Below are 18,942 nucleotides of genomic sequence, written 5' to 3' on the forward strand. Positions count from 1 at the left end.
GTATTTTTATCAATCTTAATATCCAAAGTTTTGAGGACTCAAACCATGATCTTCCGGAGTGTTTTCTACACCTCAAGATGTGTGTGGGCACACAGAGAACATGAGTTTGTATTTTAGGAATCACAAGTATTTCTCAACACATAAGAACTTGGATTATAGTCTGAGAATGGCTAGAATAAGGAAGAAAAAGAAAGAAAAAGTTTTGTCTGACAAAAACTCTGACAACTATTCTAAATTGTATATTATGATGTATTGTGTAAAATTGTGTGTTTTCTTCTTTTTCTATATCATATATATATATATATATAGATTTATATTTCCTTATTATTCTCAATAATAATAATAATAATATTATAATGGTGCTAGGTTTTGATTTAGTTAAATACCTAACTTTACCAAAATTTAAAAAAATTATTAAATAAATAAAATAACAATGATACAATATAAATATAATCCAGTATAAGTTTAGTCATACATACATGGCATTGTACCGTGTCATGCATGAACTGCAATATCCTTTTAGAATATTGCATTTTTCTTTTATATAATGATTTAATTAAAATGAATCTTCCACAAAAAGGTATTAATCTTTTCTGTTCGGTCCGCTCCATCATCATTGCTTTATTTTTTTTCTTCCCTTTTCTTAAGTTTGAATCTTTTCATCAGTATTGTAAATGGCGAGAGAGGTTTTCCTTTGATTAATTTGAGAGATTGGAATGAAAATTACTTATATATAATCTTAATTCTTACAGAAATGGAGGGTCGTGACGAGAACATTGCTTCAACTGCATCCAATTCAGCCAAAACAACGCTCCAACCTCGCCTTCCTCTCAAATCCCACCCTCTCTTTAATAACTATGGCGCATGGAAACATAAGGTTCCTTTCTCTTTGATCTCTCCACATGTATATTACATTGCAATTATTTGTATTTATTTCGAAAATGTGTAATTTTGTATACTATTGGGGGACACAAATGATTTTGTTTGTGAATATCTGTGGTATTTAGCTGAGAGAAAGTTGTTTTAAGAGGGTCAGAGAAGATAGAAACCACCTGCTTCGGAAAATGAGAGGAGTGCCTTCTTCTCATGCTGTAAATTTGAATTCTGAGGTACTCGATCTTTTCGGATGAAATCCACATTTTATTTTCTTTGAATATTTCCCCGTTGTTGTTATTTTCTTTCATTTACTGGTACTAACATGGTTTCGAACATTGTTTTAGAATGCAATTCATTTCGAGACGTAGAGGTTGTTTGCGACATATTTGATTCAACACTAGTTATGGGGTTTGGATTCGATAAGGATTAATTAAAATGCTCTGCAATGAACTTAAAATTCACTAGTGTTTCACGGGCAATTATTTTCCTGGCTTCAAATTCACTAAATTCCGTTATGGTGGCAGCTTGATGATGGCTTATAGCGCTGTTCCATTTTAGGTGGGGCAAATGGTTCTTCAGGGTCCATCAGGATAAGCTATAAACATAGCTGTTAGATTTTTTTTTTCGTTTGGAAATTACATGGCTGTAGGGTCTTACATGGGTGGTATTTTGTAGGTAAATTTCAATGTAATTTCTGATTAGCAGTGTTCAGTGTTCTGCAGTATGAACTATGAAATGCTAGCACAAGAAACAAAACATATGAATTTTGTATTTTTTGTTACAGCAATATAAAATTAAATATTGGAAACTATTTTTGGTCTAATAACCTAAAATTATCCGTGGATTTCTAACTGGTGGTCTAAGGTCTTCTAGATTACTTTTACAATATCCTACTGACTACATATAGTCTTTTCGTTTTCCAATTTTCCATTTTTAACTAATTGATAGATCTTGATGTTGTACTTTTGTCTTCTTACTGTTTATGTTTGTTCTTTCTTTTGTTGTCATTTCTTCATTTTGCTATATAACACGTTTTTATGAATTCATACATCACACTTAGTAATGTGATTTATGTTTTACTAAATCTACTTGTGAGTTGTGCTATGTTTTTTTTTCACTGTGAGGTTGATCATACATATCTAAGTATATATTTTTCTTATGACTTAATCTTATCTTTCACTGTATTGGCATTTCCATTTAAAATTTTTTTTTTTTTACTTTTTGGGTTTATGTAGGTATAAATATTTGTCTACTGGCCTACAATTCATCTTATTTTTTTCTCTTCGCAGGGTTTGATCCCTGCATTTCAGAAAATAGTTTCTGATGAATTGAAAAAATTGAAGGATTCTTCATCAGATGATAGTTTAAAAAAGTCAACTTCTAAATGTGAGATGGATGATATGTTGTGGGAATATGACGGTCTTCGTGATGCTTATCAAGGTGAATGTGAAGAAATACTATTAGAGATGGAAAGAATCTTTTACGAGGATATCAAGGCAGAACCAGTTGGAAAAGGTAATGAATAGTAAATTTAGTTGGACCATCAAAACTTCATTGTTTCAAATAAGTTTTGCGGGCATGATTTCATAAAATGTATTTTAATGCAAGATATGATAAGCTTAAATTAATAATGATGTACTAGAAGTACTTTCAGCACAGAAAGTCTTTTCAACATGATTCTTTGAACTGGTGTGTTCTGTGCAAAAATAGTATTGAATCCAGCAGCCATATTTTATTCATTGCTCATTCGCTGGGGCTCTACGGTTAAGGATGGCACAGGATTTCGGAGTATATTGCAAATGGCCAGCTGGAAGCTAGGGTATTTTGAAACAGATGTATGGATTAGGTGGTTTTGGTGGGTAATGGGTATTTGGGTCTTTAAAACTAAGGAATTTAAATAATTTTCTTTCTATGTGTGACCACTACTGTGAACCACATTGGGTTTATCTCCTTTTTGATTTCCAGACTTCTAAGAATGACTTATGGTGAGCGTAACTAAGTAATCTGTTGCTATGATAGGAATCAACAATTTGATTTCTGTGTTTAGGTATCCCATTCTGCATGTGTGTGTATGTTTTAGGTTTGATTTGACTAGTAGCTAGTACATTGTTTTTGAGCATTGCTGTTCACTCTAGCATTTTGCAGGATCGGAATACTATGTTGAAACTTGGGAAGACAAAGAAGATGAATACTTGGCCCATGCAGTGTATGAGCATATGCAACTGAATGAGAAACAGGTATGATGTGAAATTTATGAGAGTTTATGTTCGTAGAAGAACTAATTGTTATTTATTTTATTTTTTTATACAGTGGGGAATTGAAACCCTGCCCCCTCCTCCCACACACGCTCACACACCCAACTACTTGAGCTAACTCCAAGTGGCGAAAAACTAATTGTTATTGGAACCATCAATCTAGTTTGCAGATTTTAGTTTTATCTGTAAGATCTAGTATTCATCAATAGATGTTTAATTGGTTAAATATTGGGTTAGCATTTGAGTTTTGCTATCTTTAGCTAGTTTGGTAGAGCTTTAGCTTATGTAATAGATTAACTTTGCTCGTGTTGTGAGAAAAATTTCTTTAAGCATGAAGTTGTTATGTGTTTTGTAAATTGTAATTTATAAATATTGTGAGTTGGAAATAGTGTGATAAACTCTAAAATCATATTGTTGTGTAAATATAAGTTTATTAAACTAAACAACATTTTAAAATATCCTATCAATATAAGCTACATCGTTAATTTTTTTAAATATATTTATAATTTAATTATTAAGCAATTTTTATGTTCATATTTCTTTATTTCAAAACATGTTATTTTAAATAATCTATGTAATATCAAGTAAATATATAAAATAATTGTAGATTCTTTTATAAGTTAAAATTTGAAGTTGGGTTGTGCTAGTTTTATGTTTTAGCTTTTGAATAAATTGTTTAATAAGCTGTTATTTACCTGTTTACTAAGCAGTTTTAATCCAGAATTTCAAATAAGCAGCTTTTAGTTGGTTTTTTTTTTTTTTAAAAAAAAAAAAAGCTTTACCAATTAGGCTGCTTGTATAAGAGATTTTAAGCTGGACAATCTAAGTATGCTAGTGTTTTTTTCTTAATGACTTGTTGTTTTTTAAAATTTTTGTTATATATTATCATGTTATTTCATTACTTGGATCTTGTATCTCGGGCTTCTGGGCTTTCTTTCAAGTACATGAATGAAATGTTTTAGCAGGGCAGGGTCTGCTTACGCCTAAGATACTTTATTATTCCTAATCTACAATGAGCAACATAATGAGATAACTTAAAGATTGGGAAATAGTGTGCTGGGTCAGCATCTGCCTTTCTGTCATTAATTTTTATCTATTAATGTTGATAATCCTTTGTAAAAGTTTATGGAAAATATTAAATGCTTCAAAGTTTGAGGTTAAGGGACTTATTCATTCAAATAGGCTTCTTGTCCATTAGAGAGACTAATGATTCTCATTGCATGATGATCGCATATGCACACCATGGCTTCATGCTTGTTGTCAACAAGGTTGCTAGACCACTGCTTCTTCTTCTGTGCTACACACCTATTGTATTGTTTTTCCTTAATGATCGTGGTACCACATTTTTTCTTATGATGTTTGCTCTCTATATCTTTGGCTGTCTTTTAAAATAAAACTTCTGTTTCTATCCCCATATGTCCTAATGGAAGAAGATATTCATTATATTTGTATGCTTTTCTAGGTTTATTAACCAATTCATGTATAATTTTTTCTTCATACTGATGTTATGCGTATTAGTCTAACTGGATTCTGCAACATTATGCTAGGTGCACAAATCTATTTGGTGCCCAATATGTAAGCAAGGAGAACTGCAAGAGAATAGTTATCTTATATATTGCACTTTATGTGATCTACAGCTGAAGAAAGGCGATGAGGTACTGCAATCCTCTTTGATGAAATTAATGATTATAATTTCCCATGTTAAAATTTGGTTGCTCCCATGTTCTTCCAATTTTTTGATTCTAAATATGTATTTTGTTTTGTATTCTATTATCATAGATGCCTGCTATAACATTCTTGAATCTGACCTAATTATGTTTTGTTGAGCACACACGCACACACACGCACTAATTAGAGAAACTTTTTAATTATACTGGTTTTTGTACTACAATTTTCTCTGTATTATTTAAATTTTGTTGAACAATTTTCTTCATTATTGGGATAAGGAAATAAATTTCTATGAAAGAACTTTTCACTTTTTTAACTGTTGGTCACTACCATTATGCACATATTTCTCCATGAGGTTCCTACATTGGCTTTTTAGTCAAATATACTCATTACTATCAGTCTTTACTATTTCAGGTTAGTTTGGAGCTACTAAGAGCCAGGCTAGCAGATGTCCATGCTGAACATCTTGATCACGGTTGTATACTGAAGCCTAATTTTTGCATTGAAACCAGGTTTGATATAACTGCATTGTACTTTGTTTGTACGGGTTGTAGCACTTTCGAGGTAGTAATATAGCCATTTTCCCTTTTATTTTTATTATTATAAGATGTACTCTCTCACATCTTGATAGATATATTTTCAAACTAACTATTTCCTTCCAGTTATTCCACTGGTGTCTATAACCTCATGCTCAAATAGTTTAGAATCCGTGTTGGTAAATCAAAGACATGAAAGCATTCAACTTTAACGTACAATTGAAAGAGAGTGTTTCTGTTTATTTAATTTAATTTAAGGTTTAGTTAAGTTTTATGCTACGTTCTAGTGGAGTCGGGACTTGGGACAAATCGACTAGAATTCACATGACCATAAATGGATTACAGCATGGCAGTAAAATTCAGGGTATTTGGTGGACAGTCAAACTTACTAGATTCCTACAAAGGTCACATTTAAGCAAATTTTTTAAAGACATCCCAGCATTGCAATTCCAGGGAGGATCCGATCCTGGCAATTGAGTTTGTCTCAGGTTTGAGGGTTTACCCCTTTAGAGTGTGCGGTGTCCAGCTCTGCAATATCGGGACTTGGGTTGTTTTGCTCTTCCATAGTTTTAAATTGCATATGGTCCTTGGAATGAAGTTAGGATTGTGAAGAATAATTGTAATGGGATGGAATAGGAATTCTATTTACGCATTCGCTATTTTCTATTGTTTTTGACAAATATACACCTAAACTTGTCAATAAACATAGGTAAGACTTGGGCCAGTATATTGTATTGGTCGTCAGCCAGTCTAAAATTTACTAAACCATAGGGAGGAGTAACAATGATCAACATGGTACAGATTTAGGAGTTTTTAGCACAAGGACCACTTTTGGGTAACTATGTCCATCCACTAAATTTTTCTCATAAATTTATCCAAAAACGGGGTTCAACAACATCAGCATAGTCAATGAGTAGTATGAACATAGGGATATTAACGAAAAATAAAGTCTTAAATTTAATTTGTTATCGTCATCCTTTTTGTTTTTTTTTGGGTCAAGAATTATTATGGCAGAGTTAGAGTTATTTAAATTTGATGTTTGAATTAGGTTTATAAATAAATGGTGATGTAATTGGCTGTATTAAAAAGTATTTCTCTCAGAAATATAAGAAGCAACCTGTTACACTACTATTTTCTCCAAACCATATCACTATTATCTTATATATATATATATAAATATAAATATGTAAAACTTTTCCATGATATTACTCATGAATAGTTACCATAAATCATTAAACAAATTTTTGATGATGAATGATTATAATGACGATGAAAATAGATAAATAAAATATATAAAATTAATAATTTCAAATTATTTAGATTAATTAGGCAATAAACATTAGTTAGAAAAATAATGGTCATATTAATTTCAAAATGATTTTTTTTTCTCATGAAATGGATAAAAAGAATGAATATTAAATAAGATTTTTTTAATTTTTTAATTAATAAATATGTAATCACTATATTATTTTGTAGGCCTCTCAAAGTTTAAAAAAATCAAAATTTATTTTAAAAAATATGCACCATTTATTTTAATCTAACCATTAATATTAATGGTGGTGTCCCATATATAAATATACACACTATTATTATACTTTATGCTGCATAAAGCGGACAAAAGAAACATTGCCAAGAAAATTTAATGAGAAAAAAAAGACATTAATACAAGAGTTAAGTACTCACATTTTACCACCGACAATTGGGCACTTTATCAATCAAAATTTTCTTTCCTTTTTTCTGGGAAATTTCAATCAAAATTTCGACAACCTTATAAATTATAAGTTTGTATACTTACAAATCAAAAAGACCAAGTGAAAAAAATAAAAAAATTAATGAAAGATAAAAAAAGAATTACATTTGATGAACACACTTGGCACTCTCTTCCCCCAAAACCAAAACCAAAAGGGCAAACACAAAGGCCAAACAGAAGGTGAAGCTAAGAAAAACAAACTCACCCACTTTATATTTACTTTTGACTATACTTTTTTTTTTCTTTTAATTTTTGAATTGTGTGGTAAGAAAGAACTCAGAAGAAGAAAACGGTGTCGTTTTAATCAGAATGTTGGAATAGGAAATGGAAGTCCGATCTCTGGCGGAGAAGGGGTGGTGGATCCACATCACCTAGACTCACATTCACGTCACCAAACGATCGAAATATCTCTTCCATCGTGAATGGTATACTGCAACAATTCATTGGTTTATAGTCACATTAATACGTTGCAAGGCATATACATGATTTCATAATTATCCTCATTCATGATTTTAAGTTTGTCACATTGTAAAAGTATCACAATTGTTGTCACATGTCAATGTGTGACTTGTTCAATTTTATAATCAGCCTAATATCACAAATCTCAAATATTAACACCATGATTTTTAAATGTAGTAGTCCTAACTAGCATGTGATATTTTGAGATGATGTTAAGATGGCATTGTGTTGTGATTAGTACACATAATTTTTTTGTGTAAATATTTTTGAACCGCTATTTATAATAATACGATGACCTATAGTATTAAACTACCACAAGTGAGTGTTGTACTAGTATAGTTGCAGTAATAATATACAATACCTGGAATCAACATCCAATAGGAACGAATTATTGGGCATGTTGATTGAATCTTCTGCCATTAGCACTCTCATTTTTCCAATGTTCTGATTGAATGAAAAAAAGTTAATGCAAGGATGTAATTAATATGAAATTTAATGCATAAATTTTGCAGAATAGAAAGTACCTCTGAAGATAATCCTTGAGCTCCATATTTATCGTCCCAGAACATTGTTCCAATTCGATATATTTGTGGGATGCTTAGTATCTGATCAGACCATAATTAGTTGAGAAAAAAATTAATTAATGGTTAGCAAAATTCATAAAGATCCTCTTTAGAAAAAAAAATAAGTAACAAAAATTGTGCAAGTACCGGGCATAGTTCATTTGTAATTTCATCCAAAGACTTTTGAGTTTTTTGGTGCAACACCTGCATCGATCATGGAAGAAGAGTACAATTATAACTCAAGCAAAAATGGAAATTGTGAACCATCTAGAAAGTAATATCTAATTATTTGCCACATCTAATTATAACAGTGGAATTTTAGAGGTGTTCAAAGTGTTCAGGCCACATCTAGATATTCAAAATTCCTGAAACTTTTTTCTGCATTGTGAAGCTATTTAAATGAATCACTCAGAAGATTTGAGGAAAGAAAAAGTAGGCTTATTCGGTAGAGAGAACCTACCAAAAATCCTACAGCTTGTCTTATGTGTTGGAGTTCTTCCCAGGAGGATCCTGCTAACTGCAGACATAAAAATCACATGTTAATATATGTATTGTTTCCATTTATCAAATTAAAGGTAGGCCAAAGCACTTGAAAGTCACCTCATTAGTTGCTTTGAGACACCAATGCTCCAATTCTGAGAGACCTGCCTTCAAATACTCGCCGTTGCTAAATGAGCAGCATTCTCGCCTCAGCAACAAGCTACATGAAAAGAGAGAAACAGATTACAAAAAGAGTAACTAGAGAGTATCCAGGGAGAATTTTTTTATTTTTGCTCTATACTAATAATTAGCTTCATGTATACTTCTCTTTCAAATGCTGATTTTCTGACCTGTTGAAGAGCTGTACATTGATGAACGAGAATACTTGACTGAAGATTTTTCTTGTGATCATGTTAGGAACCTGATTAAGATTAATGGACGACAAGGTTTCAACTTGTAACATGATAATTCTTATCACTTTTGGACTAGAAAAGACAATAAAAATGAATATTGAATGTTTCTCTACATTTGACTTACATGGTTCTCAGACAAAATACCCAATGTTTGGTCTAATTCATTGACAATGCTTTGCCAGTGTACATTTGATGCTTGCTGTTTTGCTACTATGTTTGAATGGATATTTCTAGATGACCCCCTAATTGATCTTGCTCTTATAGATCTTGGTGCCTGCATAATTTGTGGTTAAAATTATACTTAAATACAGGTGCAAAATCATGAGTAAAATGAATTCAGATATGTACATGTTTGTGTATAGAATGCTTACCTGAATGCACAAGTTTAAGAATGAGCTAATCTCCTTCTTTAAACGATCACGGATCATCCCATAGATTTTCTCGACACATGCAGTCAGATGCTGCTTAAATAGCAAGGCAGGGTACTTGGCTTCTACTTTAGGCTGCTCACCGAGCTTTCCCAGTATTCCGCTGTAGCCATTTGAAACACCCATGCCCATTGAAGATGAATGGAAACCCTGAGATTGTATGTATGTTATTTAGCAGCGATGTTGAAACTTCTGTATAGTTTTCATTGTTATGTAACCAAAGATTGTAAGTGTGTAGATGTAGGCTTACTTTTGCCATTCTACCAAATAATGTGGAAGGGGAAGATCGGCGATGAGAAGCAGCATTAGGATTATTGCTAGCCTTGAGTGTAGTTTGCAGAAGGAACAAGAGGGTAGAAGTTGTGGAAAGCCAATATGCAAGTTCACTCATGTTGTCTTGGCTCTTGAATAGCATAGTACAAGTTATCACAATTTAAACCAACAAGTTCATTAAATGATATTGACATCAGAAACAGAAATTAAATCATAAAGTTTTATTTGAAGTATATCACCTCTATTGATGATCGGATTGCATGAATAATTCTATCAAATATGGTCGTCTTCTCTGCTTCAAAAGATCTCCATTGAAGCAGTGCTTTGTACACAACATAGGCAGTGACTGGCCTGTTCTTGTCAAATCGCTTATCTTCTGTGAGACACTTCACAAGCATATCTTGACTTTCCTGTTTACAGAATTTTTAGATTAGCTCCTATTATTGATCAGACAAGCATAAGAAAACTAACCTGTTTGAACATTATGCCTGGCATTTTAGTTTTAGTTACACACCTGTTGTCGGTCAGTGAGAGATCTCTGTTTGGTTAGCTGTGAGAAAGCAGGAACCGGCTCCTGAAACAGCAATTTGAACTTAGAGTCAAGTCACTGATATCAGATATGTATGATTTAGTAATATTTGCAAAAAAAAAAGTCATATAAACCTTTGGTTTTTGGAGTTCCTCCTCTATGTGATGGCCATTATCATAAACCTGCACCATCACAGAAAGTCATTGGCAAGCAAAAGTTAAGTTATCTCAACACTTTCAAAATCTTGCAGCTTTACCTTGATTGGTGGTTGTGGAATTTCTGAAATAACTTTTTGTTCCAAAACGACTACAGCCTTGCTGCGGAGATTTTCTTTCTCTGATTCCAAGCCTGCAACCTTACTCTTAAGGCTGGAAAAAGTAGATTATTCAAAATTGTGCAATAGAGTGAATAATTTGTTGTACATTTCAGTGCAACAAGTTGCTCAAATAAATATATCAAGCTTAAGACTTGATCAATATTTTTAAAAGGAAATCCCCCACACAAGATAATCTGTGCTACATATGTAGATTCTTACTCTTTTAACTCTTCTGACAGGTCTTCATTGGTTGAAGCAACAAGAGCCTGTTGGCGCAGCACCTGATTTTCGGATTCAATGTTGGACAAGTTTGATTCAAGTCTGATGAGTAACAAAAGTTATTAGTTAGTCAACCATAATATCTAGTAAAACTTGTTTGTTAAATATTTTTTCTAGAGTACATACCTTTCAATAGTCTCCTGAAGCTGCCTTGCGTTCAGCTGTGCTTCTTCTGCCTCTTTAATCCTTTCTTCACTTTCTTTCTCCACTTGAGAAAACATTTCCTCGAAATCCTCAAATTTCTTCTTCAGCTCACTCAGTTCACCCTGTATGTATTAAAAAATAAAATTAGTTATGTACCTCCACATCACGTATGTGCATAACAAAGTTGCTGCACAAATACGTGTATATGTGTATGTCTGTTTGTGTTCATATTTGTGAACATGTTGGTAAATAAGTAGGAATTTACAGTGTAAAATGACTTTTGTTGTTAGATACTACCTCTAGTTCTTCATTCTGTTTTCTCAGTATTTCTAGTTTAGTATCATCCACTACTGGCACCTCCTTTATGACTGGTGGAGCTTGTTCGATTGCTAACTTTGCTGCTTCTTTCTCATGAATGACTGCAGCATGGGCTTCTTCTAACTTCTCTTGCATTTCATGTAATGTGCTTTGTAACTTGGCAATTTCTTGCCCCTTAGCTTCTTCAAGATCAATCTGTTAAACAAAGGTAGGTGGAACTTTATTATTGTCTCATTATAGATTTGTCATTCTCCAACCATCATTTTCATTAATTTTGAGGTAATGAAAAACTCTATGACAAAAAATGTTTAAGAAAATTCAAATTCAAGGTATGTTTTATAGGCAATCAATTAAATTAGTTTGGAACGTTTAACCTGGCTGAGCCTCAATTAAGGCTTATGTTAGTCAAACCAGTAGGAAGAGAGTATATTACCCTCAAATGCTTTTCAAATTCTAGTCTCCATGAAAGCTCTTCAACACGCTTCTCCAACTTGTCCTTAGCTTCCTTGAGTGCACCTGTTTCTCTTGCAGCCTGTGGTATAATATTTTTTCAATCTCTTTTGCAATGCATCTTTTTTTTTTTCCTTCTCTAGTGAGCTATATTACATATAATATTTCAATCATAGTATTGGAATGAGTGTTACTAAATATAGTGACTCCAGAATTAGCCAATCTTACCATTTTGAGCTTTCTAAGTTCCTTCCTCGCAACCTTTGATCTCCAAAGACATTGAAGTGCAAGAGTGGCCTTCTTTTGATGTTTATAAGTAGAAAGAGCATGGTGTCTTCTCCACCTTGTCTGTAAAGAAGGAGCAGTTGTAATTCATAGGTAAAGAATGAAGACCATTATAATTCCTTATGGCATTACTTTTATTAGAAAGATCTCAAATTCTCTTTTATTTTGTAGCATTTGTTGACAAATAATATCATAATCCATAAGCCTTCAAGCTCTCAGCATGAAAATTATTACCTGAACCAAAGTTGCAGCCTTGCTTCTTCTCCTATGCCTGAAATCGTTTCTAGCTGCCATTGCTCGTAATCCAGTCTGGATAACAATTGCAGATGCCTGTAGTTTTGTGTAGAATTTTCTTGCCATATGGGTACGCTGGTGTTTCTGTATGCGAATTGAAGCAGCTTCCCTTCTCATTTGTTCATACTGCTTTCGTGCAAGTTGGGCTGTAAACAGAGGAAAATAATACATCTTAAACAGTAAGTCTGAGAATTGGCAATATTTCTAGTTAATGTGGTCTTCCTGGTTATATTGGTATGAATAATTGTATTATGTCCAAGGAAATCTTTTAAAGTACAAATAGGATAGCCTTTCAGTTAATGTGTGATCTATTGTTTACTGATTCAATTTTTCTTTGATGATATGGTTGCATAGAAGCGCTACTAAACTCGGTAACAAACTTCCAGATGTTTTTAGATTTGTTAATCGCTTGTTAACTTTACCTACTCTATTGATACTAAAAGATTTCCCTATGAAAGCTGCATGGTATAGCTGAATATGAGAGAATGAAATGTAAAAATGAGTACCTCTCCAATATTTCTGCATATTTATTGTAGCTCTTTTTAGGGAAATAAATTCCTTTCTGGTTAGATATGTTCGGATTTGTCTTTGTATTCGTCTTGCTGCATTAGCTAAGATTTCAGTTCTCCTTGCATCTAGTTCAGCCATCTGCCCAGCTCTTAAAAATACCTTTGTTTTCCCAATCTACCACACACAACATGAAATTTTTTACAACGCCAAACAAAAGAAAACCAATATAATAAAATGAATAAATAAAAGGAAATTGAAAATTGACTACTTATTTTCATATCATGAAAATAATTCAATGCCTAAACTTACCTGATATCCCTTTAATCCCATTCTGTCGCAGATTGCTATACATGCTGACTTCTCATCTGATCTGCAGAGAATAAAGCAGTGAGTTAGCATATTTCTGAGACATTATCATGTGTCTCTTAATATGCATAGAGAAAAGACGGATCATTCTGAATAATAAGAACACAGGTAATGTTACCCGTCTAGGACTTCTGGAGACAGCATTCCAAAACGATCAAGAAACTCATCAAAGCTTCGTTTTGTTGGATACCCAGCACAACTAATCCTAATAGCCTCTAGTACACCCTGCCATAGTCTCAATCCAAGTAACACTTTCAATTCTATAAACTTCGATAATGATTTTGATATTTCAAATGTTCAGTAAGAATATTAGACTTTCACTTACCCCGCATCTCAACTGGTTTAAGACATTGTAGTTCTCAAAAATTCCTGGCTTCAAAACTGTGTTGGGTTTTACACACCTGATGTAATGTGGTTCTGTTGTGTTCAATGTTTCCATTAAAGATTGTAGTTGTTGCTGGAGGTAAAGGATGATTCAGGAACCATGTATAAAGAATTTTAAAGACTAGGACATTATGCCTGTATGGAAATAGAATTACCTTGAAGCGGGTGCCGATAGAAGAGAATTTTGATTGTTTTGAAGTCTCTTCAGGGAGTGGAGGGAATAGATTTGCGACAAATGTGCACCTTGATGCATCTAAAAGAGCTTGATGTTCTGCTACTACGTAGTCCTTGTTTTTATCAAGAAAATGATCTGCTTGGTATGTGACCTGATAAAAAAAGAAAAAAGAAAAGATTATTCCAACTCACTTCAGCATGTTTAGCTGTCAGTCAATACCAAAATTTAGACTTTTCTTACATCTCCAGCATAATGGTTGATTGTGAAGTCTGTCCGAGCAAGTTTTGGCTTACTGAAACGCTTGTGTGCTTTATAAGTCTGATACATCTTCTGAGCAAATGTTTCATGTGTCGACTTGGGAAACATGCTGCATCAGAGGCCATGTTAATATGTAAACAGTATCGGTGGTGGTTTCTTTTTCCTTCTACTGATTTTAATTTTTCTTCAACTTGCAGCTACATGACACTTGTAGGATCAGGTTCTTATTGTCCTAGTTAGCTAGATTAATATTCTAATGGCTTTGCAAAGTTCAAATCTCTTTTCAAATTCTTCCTAATATATTTTTAACATATCATAAGTTTCTTGGTATTCCATATTCCAGTAACAAGATGTTAATGAAATCGTGTAAACAACTGAACATACCAGGCCTCATCAAGAAGGGCAATTATGCCACCAGGTTTCTGCAAGCAAGAACGTACTATTATACTCCAACTTTATCCACAAAATTCAGTGTAGTATATTAAATTAGCTTATGAAAGTTAAATACCTTCTCAATAAGATCCAAAACATCCTGGTTATCTACAAACTCTACATAGCTCCAGTTTATTTCCTCTTTTGTGTACTCTTCTTGCTCCATCTTGAATACATGCTATTTAAAAAAAAATTACTTGTTGATAAGACGAATTTTAGCAGAACTAGGTACATTGAAGTTATATTTATATGCCATCGTCACCTGATTAAAATGTTGTTGCAATTTTTCATTGGTGAAGTTGATACATAGCTGCTCAAAACTAAGAAATACAAATATCATTTTAGTCAACCCATTCAGAGTAAAATTTTTCTTTAAGCATATAATTGCTGACATTATATACCTGTTGACCTTGAAGCTTTCAAAGCCATATATATCAAGGACTCCTATTAAGCTTGCTGCATGTGGATCTTGACCAATTGAACTGTTTATCTTGTCCACAATCCTGATATATGGAATCCACTAATTCTCATTAGATATTCGGGTTATCTAATTTAGTTTATATGATAACATCAAAACCTGATGATTGTTGGTTAGGACAAGTTTTGACATATTATATGAGTTTTTTCTATTGATATCATGTCTTGTACCAATAACAGTTTGGCTGATTTAGACTTGTCTATTTTACTTGCTTGAGCACCTAATGCTTTCTTCCATAATGGATAGCTAATCTACTAGTGCTGGCTACAAGGTGAATCAGTATAGCTTACCAATCAAACAGTCGAGAGTAGATTGTCTTTGCCAAGGCATCACGACTCAGGGCAGCTGATTCGGGATCCAGTGGTTTTGTAATGTTACCGTCCGGGGTCACTATGACACGCTTGCAAAGAGAGTCTTCTAGGGACTTCTTGTCACTCCTGAAAATATATAGAACAAGAGACAGAACAGTGGTATTATCAGAAACAAGCAGATAAACTTTTGTTGGTGTAAAAAACTTTGACCAGAGTCTAACATGAGTAGCTCTGCTGCTGTTTCAAGATGGCACTGTGATTTTTCATCTTTTAATTTGGAAGAATCAACTTCTTTCCCTTTGATGAAGACTATGTTCCCGAGATGGAGGATCGCAGCCACCACTCGAAATATGGCATCCTACAGAAGAGAAGTTTTCTTACTGTTGATAAATGTTTAATCTAAAATGTCAACAACTCTAGTATACTATTTTTTGCTGGTGTTGAGGCAGAAAATGGAAAACCTGTTCGTCCTGGCTGATGCCTACAATATCCATGGCATTTCTGGTTTCCAAGTACTCCCTTGCATCATCGACATTTGCTACTTCGTAACAGTTAGATTGATTTAGGTAGTGGAATTGTCTTGGATCACCTAATTTGTACTTCTTGACATCCTGTTGCACAAACCATGTGAGTTTTATATACACATAATATATAATTTTGTTTCTAAATGGCTTTAAGTGAAAGGGAGATCACCTCAGGTGGTGCTGCACAGAGCATGTAAAAACAATGGTAGTTTCTCTCTGGGTCGGAGACTTGACATACACGTGACCTTTCAAGAAGATATGTACGAATGGCAGCTCCGGAGATTTTTCCATGTTTGTCAAATTGTATCTCAACAAATTTTCCAAAACGACTGGTATGGCATTGACGCCAATTTTCATCAGTTTAGCCAGGCCACATAAATATTTCAAGTAAGGTAACAAAAAACATTGAGCAGCCATGTTTTCTCACCTCGAGTTGTTGTTTTTCACAGTTTTGGCATTACCAAATGCTTCCAGTACTGGATTGGACTGAAGAAGTTGAAATATTTGTTACTCACCATTAAACAAACCAAGTCACGTAATAAGCAATCGTAGGAGTCAAAACTCACCTCCAAAACCTGCTGTTCTACAGTCCTTCCTTCAGTACCTGACCTGCCCCCCATGAAGGCAAGATATCTCATGAGCATTTTTGTTGTTTCTGTTTTACCAGCTCCACTTTCTCCACTCACTAATATGGACTGACTCCCATGTTCATTTCTCATGGCCCTGATACATGCCACTAACTAATCAGTTTGTCTATTGAAGAACAGAAAGCCAAGATCAAAGAAAGCAACGGTGGCCTTTTAGGTGCAACCAAAGGCATTTCTGCTGGGATTATGTACCTGTAGCAAGTATCTGCAACAGCGAAAAGATGTGGACTTAGCTCCCCAAAAGCGGCTCCCTTGTACTGCTCCATCATGTGGACATCATACAAATGTGGCAGTCTTCGGAAGGGATTTACGGCTATTAGAATGTTCCCAGTGTAAGTCTGTTTATGTTATCACTACCAGTGTCAGATAACTAGTTTGAAATTGCATCTAGATTCTCTGGTCATAAGATAATTTAATAGAGTCAACTCACATATATTTCATTGAGTGAAAATCGACAAGCAAGATTGTAAAGGACTCCCGGTTCATGGAGGTAAGCCAACTTGGTCATGTCATCAACACCTGCCGGTGGTGCTTCTGTGTCTTTTGGGTATATACTGCAGATGTCTGCAACAATCTGGGGTTGAAGAAAAATGCAAATTATTAATTCATAGTACTATTATGCAAGGGGAGACAAAATGACTAAGTGTTGATAACTCAATATGCATTTACATGATTTTGATTTTTTCAAAATGCTTCCCATAAGAAAAACAGAATCAATGACTTGCAACTTAAAACTCATTTTTTCTATTAAATAGTCGTTGGAAGTTGGCAGAAGTGTTCATGAAGGTTATAATGGATCCATTTCCTGTTTTTCTTTTTCTTTCAAATCAATCACTTGGAAAAGAACTTTTCTAAATTCTAACTTCTAAATCGTAGTTGTTAAGATTGGTGGCAACCTCTATGCTTAGTACATAGCCAATGGATCCGTTTACTGTTTCAACTTTCTTATTTTCTTTATTCTTTCTAATGAATCACTTGGATCAGAACTTTTCGGTGCGTCTAGCCTAAAAGTAAGAAAGAGTCCATAAAGAGAAGCTGCAAATGACAGAAATTTTTTTCGAACAAATGCTATTGAAAATCGATCGAAACGATCATGTCGATAACAAAAGAAAAAACAGAGAGTTAGCTTGTGAAATTCCAGTATTGTGGGAGTTGAGAAAAAATCTTACAGTCTTCTCATCTGTGGTAACAATGGTGGCATTTTTGCCTTTGATTTCTGTAACTTCACCATCAATCCAAGCAGCCTCAGGATCCTCAACCCAAACATGTGATCCAACTATGATGTTTACTGGAGTTCCCTGATCATCATCAATCACACCACACCACACCACACCAAGTATTAAAACCTCATTTATATTGTATTAACATTATGAGCAAGAACTAACCAAAAAAAACATCATCACAAAATCAAACAAATCCCCATGATTCATAACCATGCTTACCATGTCTGAAAGATCTAAAAGATCATCAAACTGGGACAACGAGATTCAGCAGAGAGAGAGAGAGGGAGTTCTTGAGAGAATGGAATGATTTCTTTGTAAATTTACAAAGCTTTGAAAGTTGAAAAAGGAATGTTGTAAAGGAATTCAAAAGCAGAGATAATGCCAGTGAGAAAAGCAAAAGGCAAAGGGAGAGAGAGCAGCCACCTCTCCTTCCTTCCCTGCCTTCCCTTCCTTCTCTCTCTCTATCTCACTCCAAATCAACTTTTTTGTTCATTCCACGTAGGATGCTGACATGGCAACAAAAGAAGCCGGCTTTGCCTACATTACAGTAAGAAAGCACCTGTGGAAAGCAGACAGCTCTACTTAGGTGGGTCTTTTGCTTAAACCATACGAAGTATATAATTTCAGCTTTCATCACCGTCCAACACCGATGCATATAGCAAAAGTCCAAAGTCAGCCAATTATACTTTACATTCATATATATTATTATTGTTATTATATATGATCATGCCATTTCATTGAATTCCATCATGTGGTTCACAGTACTTGTCTGTATACAATATATTATATATGGAAGTGTGTGTGGGGTATCTCTGAAAACTTTTCTTAACTTTTCTGGTAGAATGACAACTCCCCCATGCCCGGGGAGATCTTTGACTACTTCTTTTATCTTGGAGTCTCCAGTTTTTTTTTTTATCTTCTAGCATTGGAGTCTCCATTTTTTTTCCTCCTTGAGTTACATTCATTTTGTTCATTGAGATAGAAAAAACAAAACCAAAGTCGGCGCCTCAGAAATCTCAAACGGTGCTATCAAAATAGTATTTGACAAATACTTACTTTTATTGGTAAGATTGTATTGGAGTTGATGGCTAATAATAGAATATTGCTATAGGATATCCAACATCGCATAACATAATATGGTATATGGTGATTAACGTAATTTAATATTAAGTGCTATATATTTTACTCTAAATTTAAATATATAATATGAATATTAAATTATACTATATAACAACATTTTTAATAATAATAATATATCTGTTGTCATTTATTTCTTATTTCGTATTTTTGGCAAAATATATTATCGATCTCCTAACCA

The 18,942-nt window shown here is 33.6% G+C and overlaps 2 protein-coding genes across 3 annotated transcripts; one reads left to right on the forward strand and one right to left on the reverse strand.

Annotated features, from left to right (window-relative positions):
- The first annotated feature begins 453 nt into the window (after positions 1-453).
- Positions 454-5,464, forward strand: LOC133782236 (uncharacterized). Of its 2 annotated transcripts, none has more exons than XM_062221476.1 (7): positions 454-580; positions 753-877; positions 1,008-1,109; positions 2,166-2,391; positions 3,022-3,113; positions 4,679-4,786; positions 5,214-5,464. In XM_062221476.1, exons 1-7 carry the CDS (start codon positions 502-504, stop codon positions 5,373-5,375), a joined length of 894 nt encoding a protein of 297 aa, XP_062077460.1. In that variant the 5' UTR covers positions 454-501; the 3' UTR covers positions 5,376-5,464. The 2 variants fall into 2 exon arrangements, with proteins under 2 accessions (XP_062077460.1, XP_062077461.1); XM_062221477.1 differs by having other exon boundaries at positions 578-600.
- Positions 5,465-7,019: 1,555 nt separating this feature from the next.
- On the reverse strand, positions 7,020-18,051 carry LOC133782235 (myosin-12). The gene is made up of 40 exons (XM_062221475.1): positions 17,844-18,051; positions 17,571-17,699; positions 16,832-16,975; positions 16,594-16,739; positions 16,321-16,477; positions 16,182-16,240; positions 15,924-16,083; positions 15,692-15,841; positions 15,452-15,588; positions 15,210-15,356; positions 14,843-14,944; positions 14,704-14,761; positions 14,518-14,619; positions 14,394-14,431; positions 13,992-14,118; positions 13,732-13,902; positions 13,518-13,649; positions 13,311-13,417; positions 13,136-13,196; positions 12,823-13,000; positions 12,257-12,462; positions 11,966-12,085; positions 11,721-11,819; positions 11,267-11,482; positions 10,952-11,091; positions 10,766-10,867; positions 10,487-10,598; positions 10,365-10,412; positions 10,216-10,275; positions 9,941-10,111; positions 9,679-9,831; positions 9,372-9,578; positions 9,125-9,274; positions 8,938-9,008; positions 8,708-8,807; positions 8,568-8,624; positions 8,255-8,311; positions 8,069-8,149; positions 7,906-7,988; positions 7,020-7,515 (listed from the first exon to the last, which is right to left on the reverse strand). Exons 1-40 carry the CDS (start codon positions 17,844-17,846, stop codon positions 7,386-7,388), a joined length of 4,671 nt encoding a protein of 1,556 aa, XP_062077459.1. The 5' UTR covers positions 17,847-18,051; the 3' UTR covers positions 7,020-7,385.
- Positions 18,052-18,942: the final 891 nt, after the last annotated feature.

The sequence above is a fragment of the Humulus lupulus genome, chromosome 6, assembly GCF_963169125.1.
Source record: "Humulus lupulus chromosome 6, drHumLupu1.1, whole genome shotgun sequence".
NCBI classification, from domain to species: Eukaryota; Viridiplantae; Streptophyta; class Magnoliopsida; order Rosales; family Cannabaceae; genus Humulus; species Humulus lupulus.

Excerpts from the sequence above, each read along its gene's own strand:
- LOC133782236 (XM_062221476.1), top strand. The coding sequence starts at position 502 with ATGAACTGCAATATCCTTTTAGAATATTGCATTTTTCTTTTATATAAT. Across the intron at positions 878-1,007 it reads ATGGCGCATGGAAACATAAG|CTGAGAGAAAGTTGTTTTAA; the intron begins GTTCCTTTCTCT and ends TGTGGTATTTAG. Across the intron at positions 4,787-5,213 it reads AGCTGAAGAAAGGCGATGAG|GTTAGTTTGGAGCTACTAAG; the intron begins GTACTGCAATCC and ends TTACTATTTCAG.
- LOC133782235 (XM_062221475.1), bottom strand. Across the intron at positions 15,589-15,691 it reads GCATCAGCCAGGACGAACAG|GATGCCATATTTCGAGTGGT; the intron begins GTTTTCCATTTT and ends TCTCTTCTGTAG. Across the intron at positions 11,092-11,266 it reads AACAGAATGAAGAACTAGAG|GGTGAACTGAGTGAGCTGAA; the intron begins GTAGTATCTAAC and ends TAATACATACAG.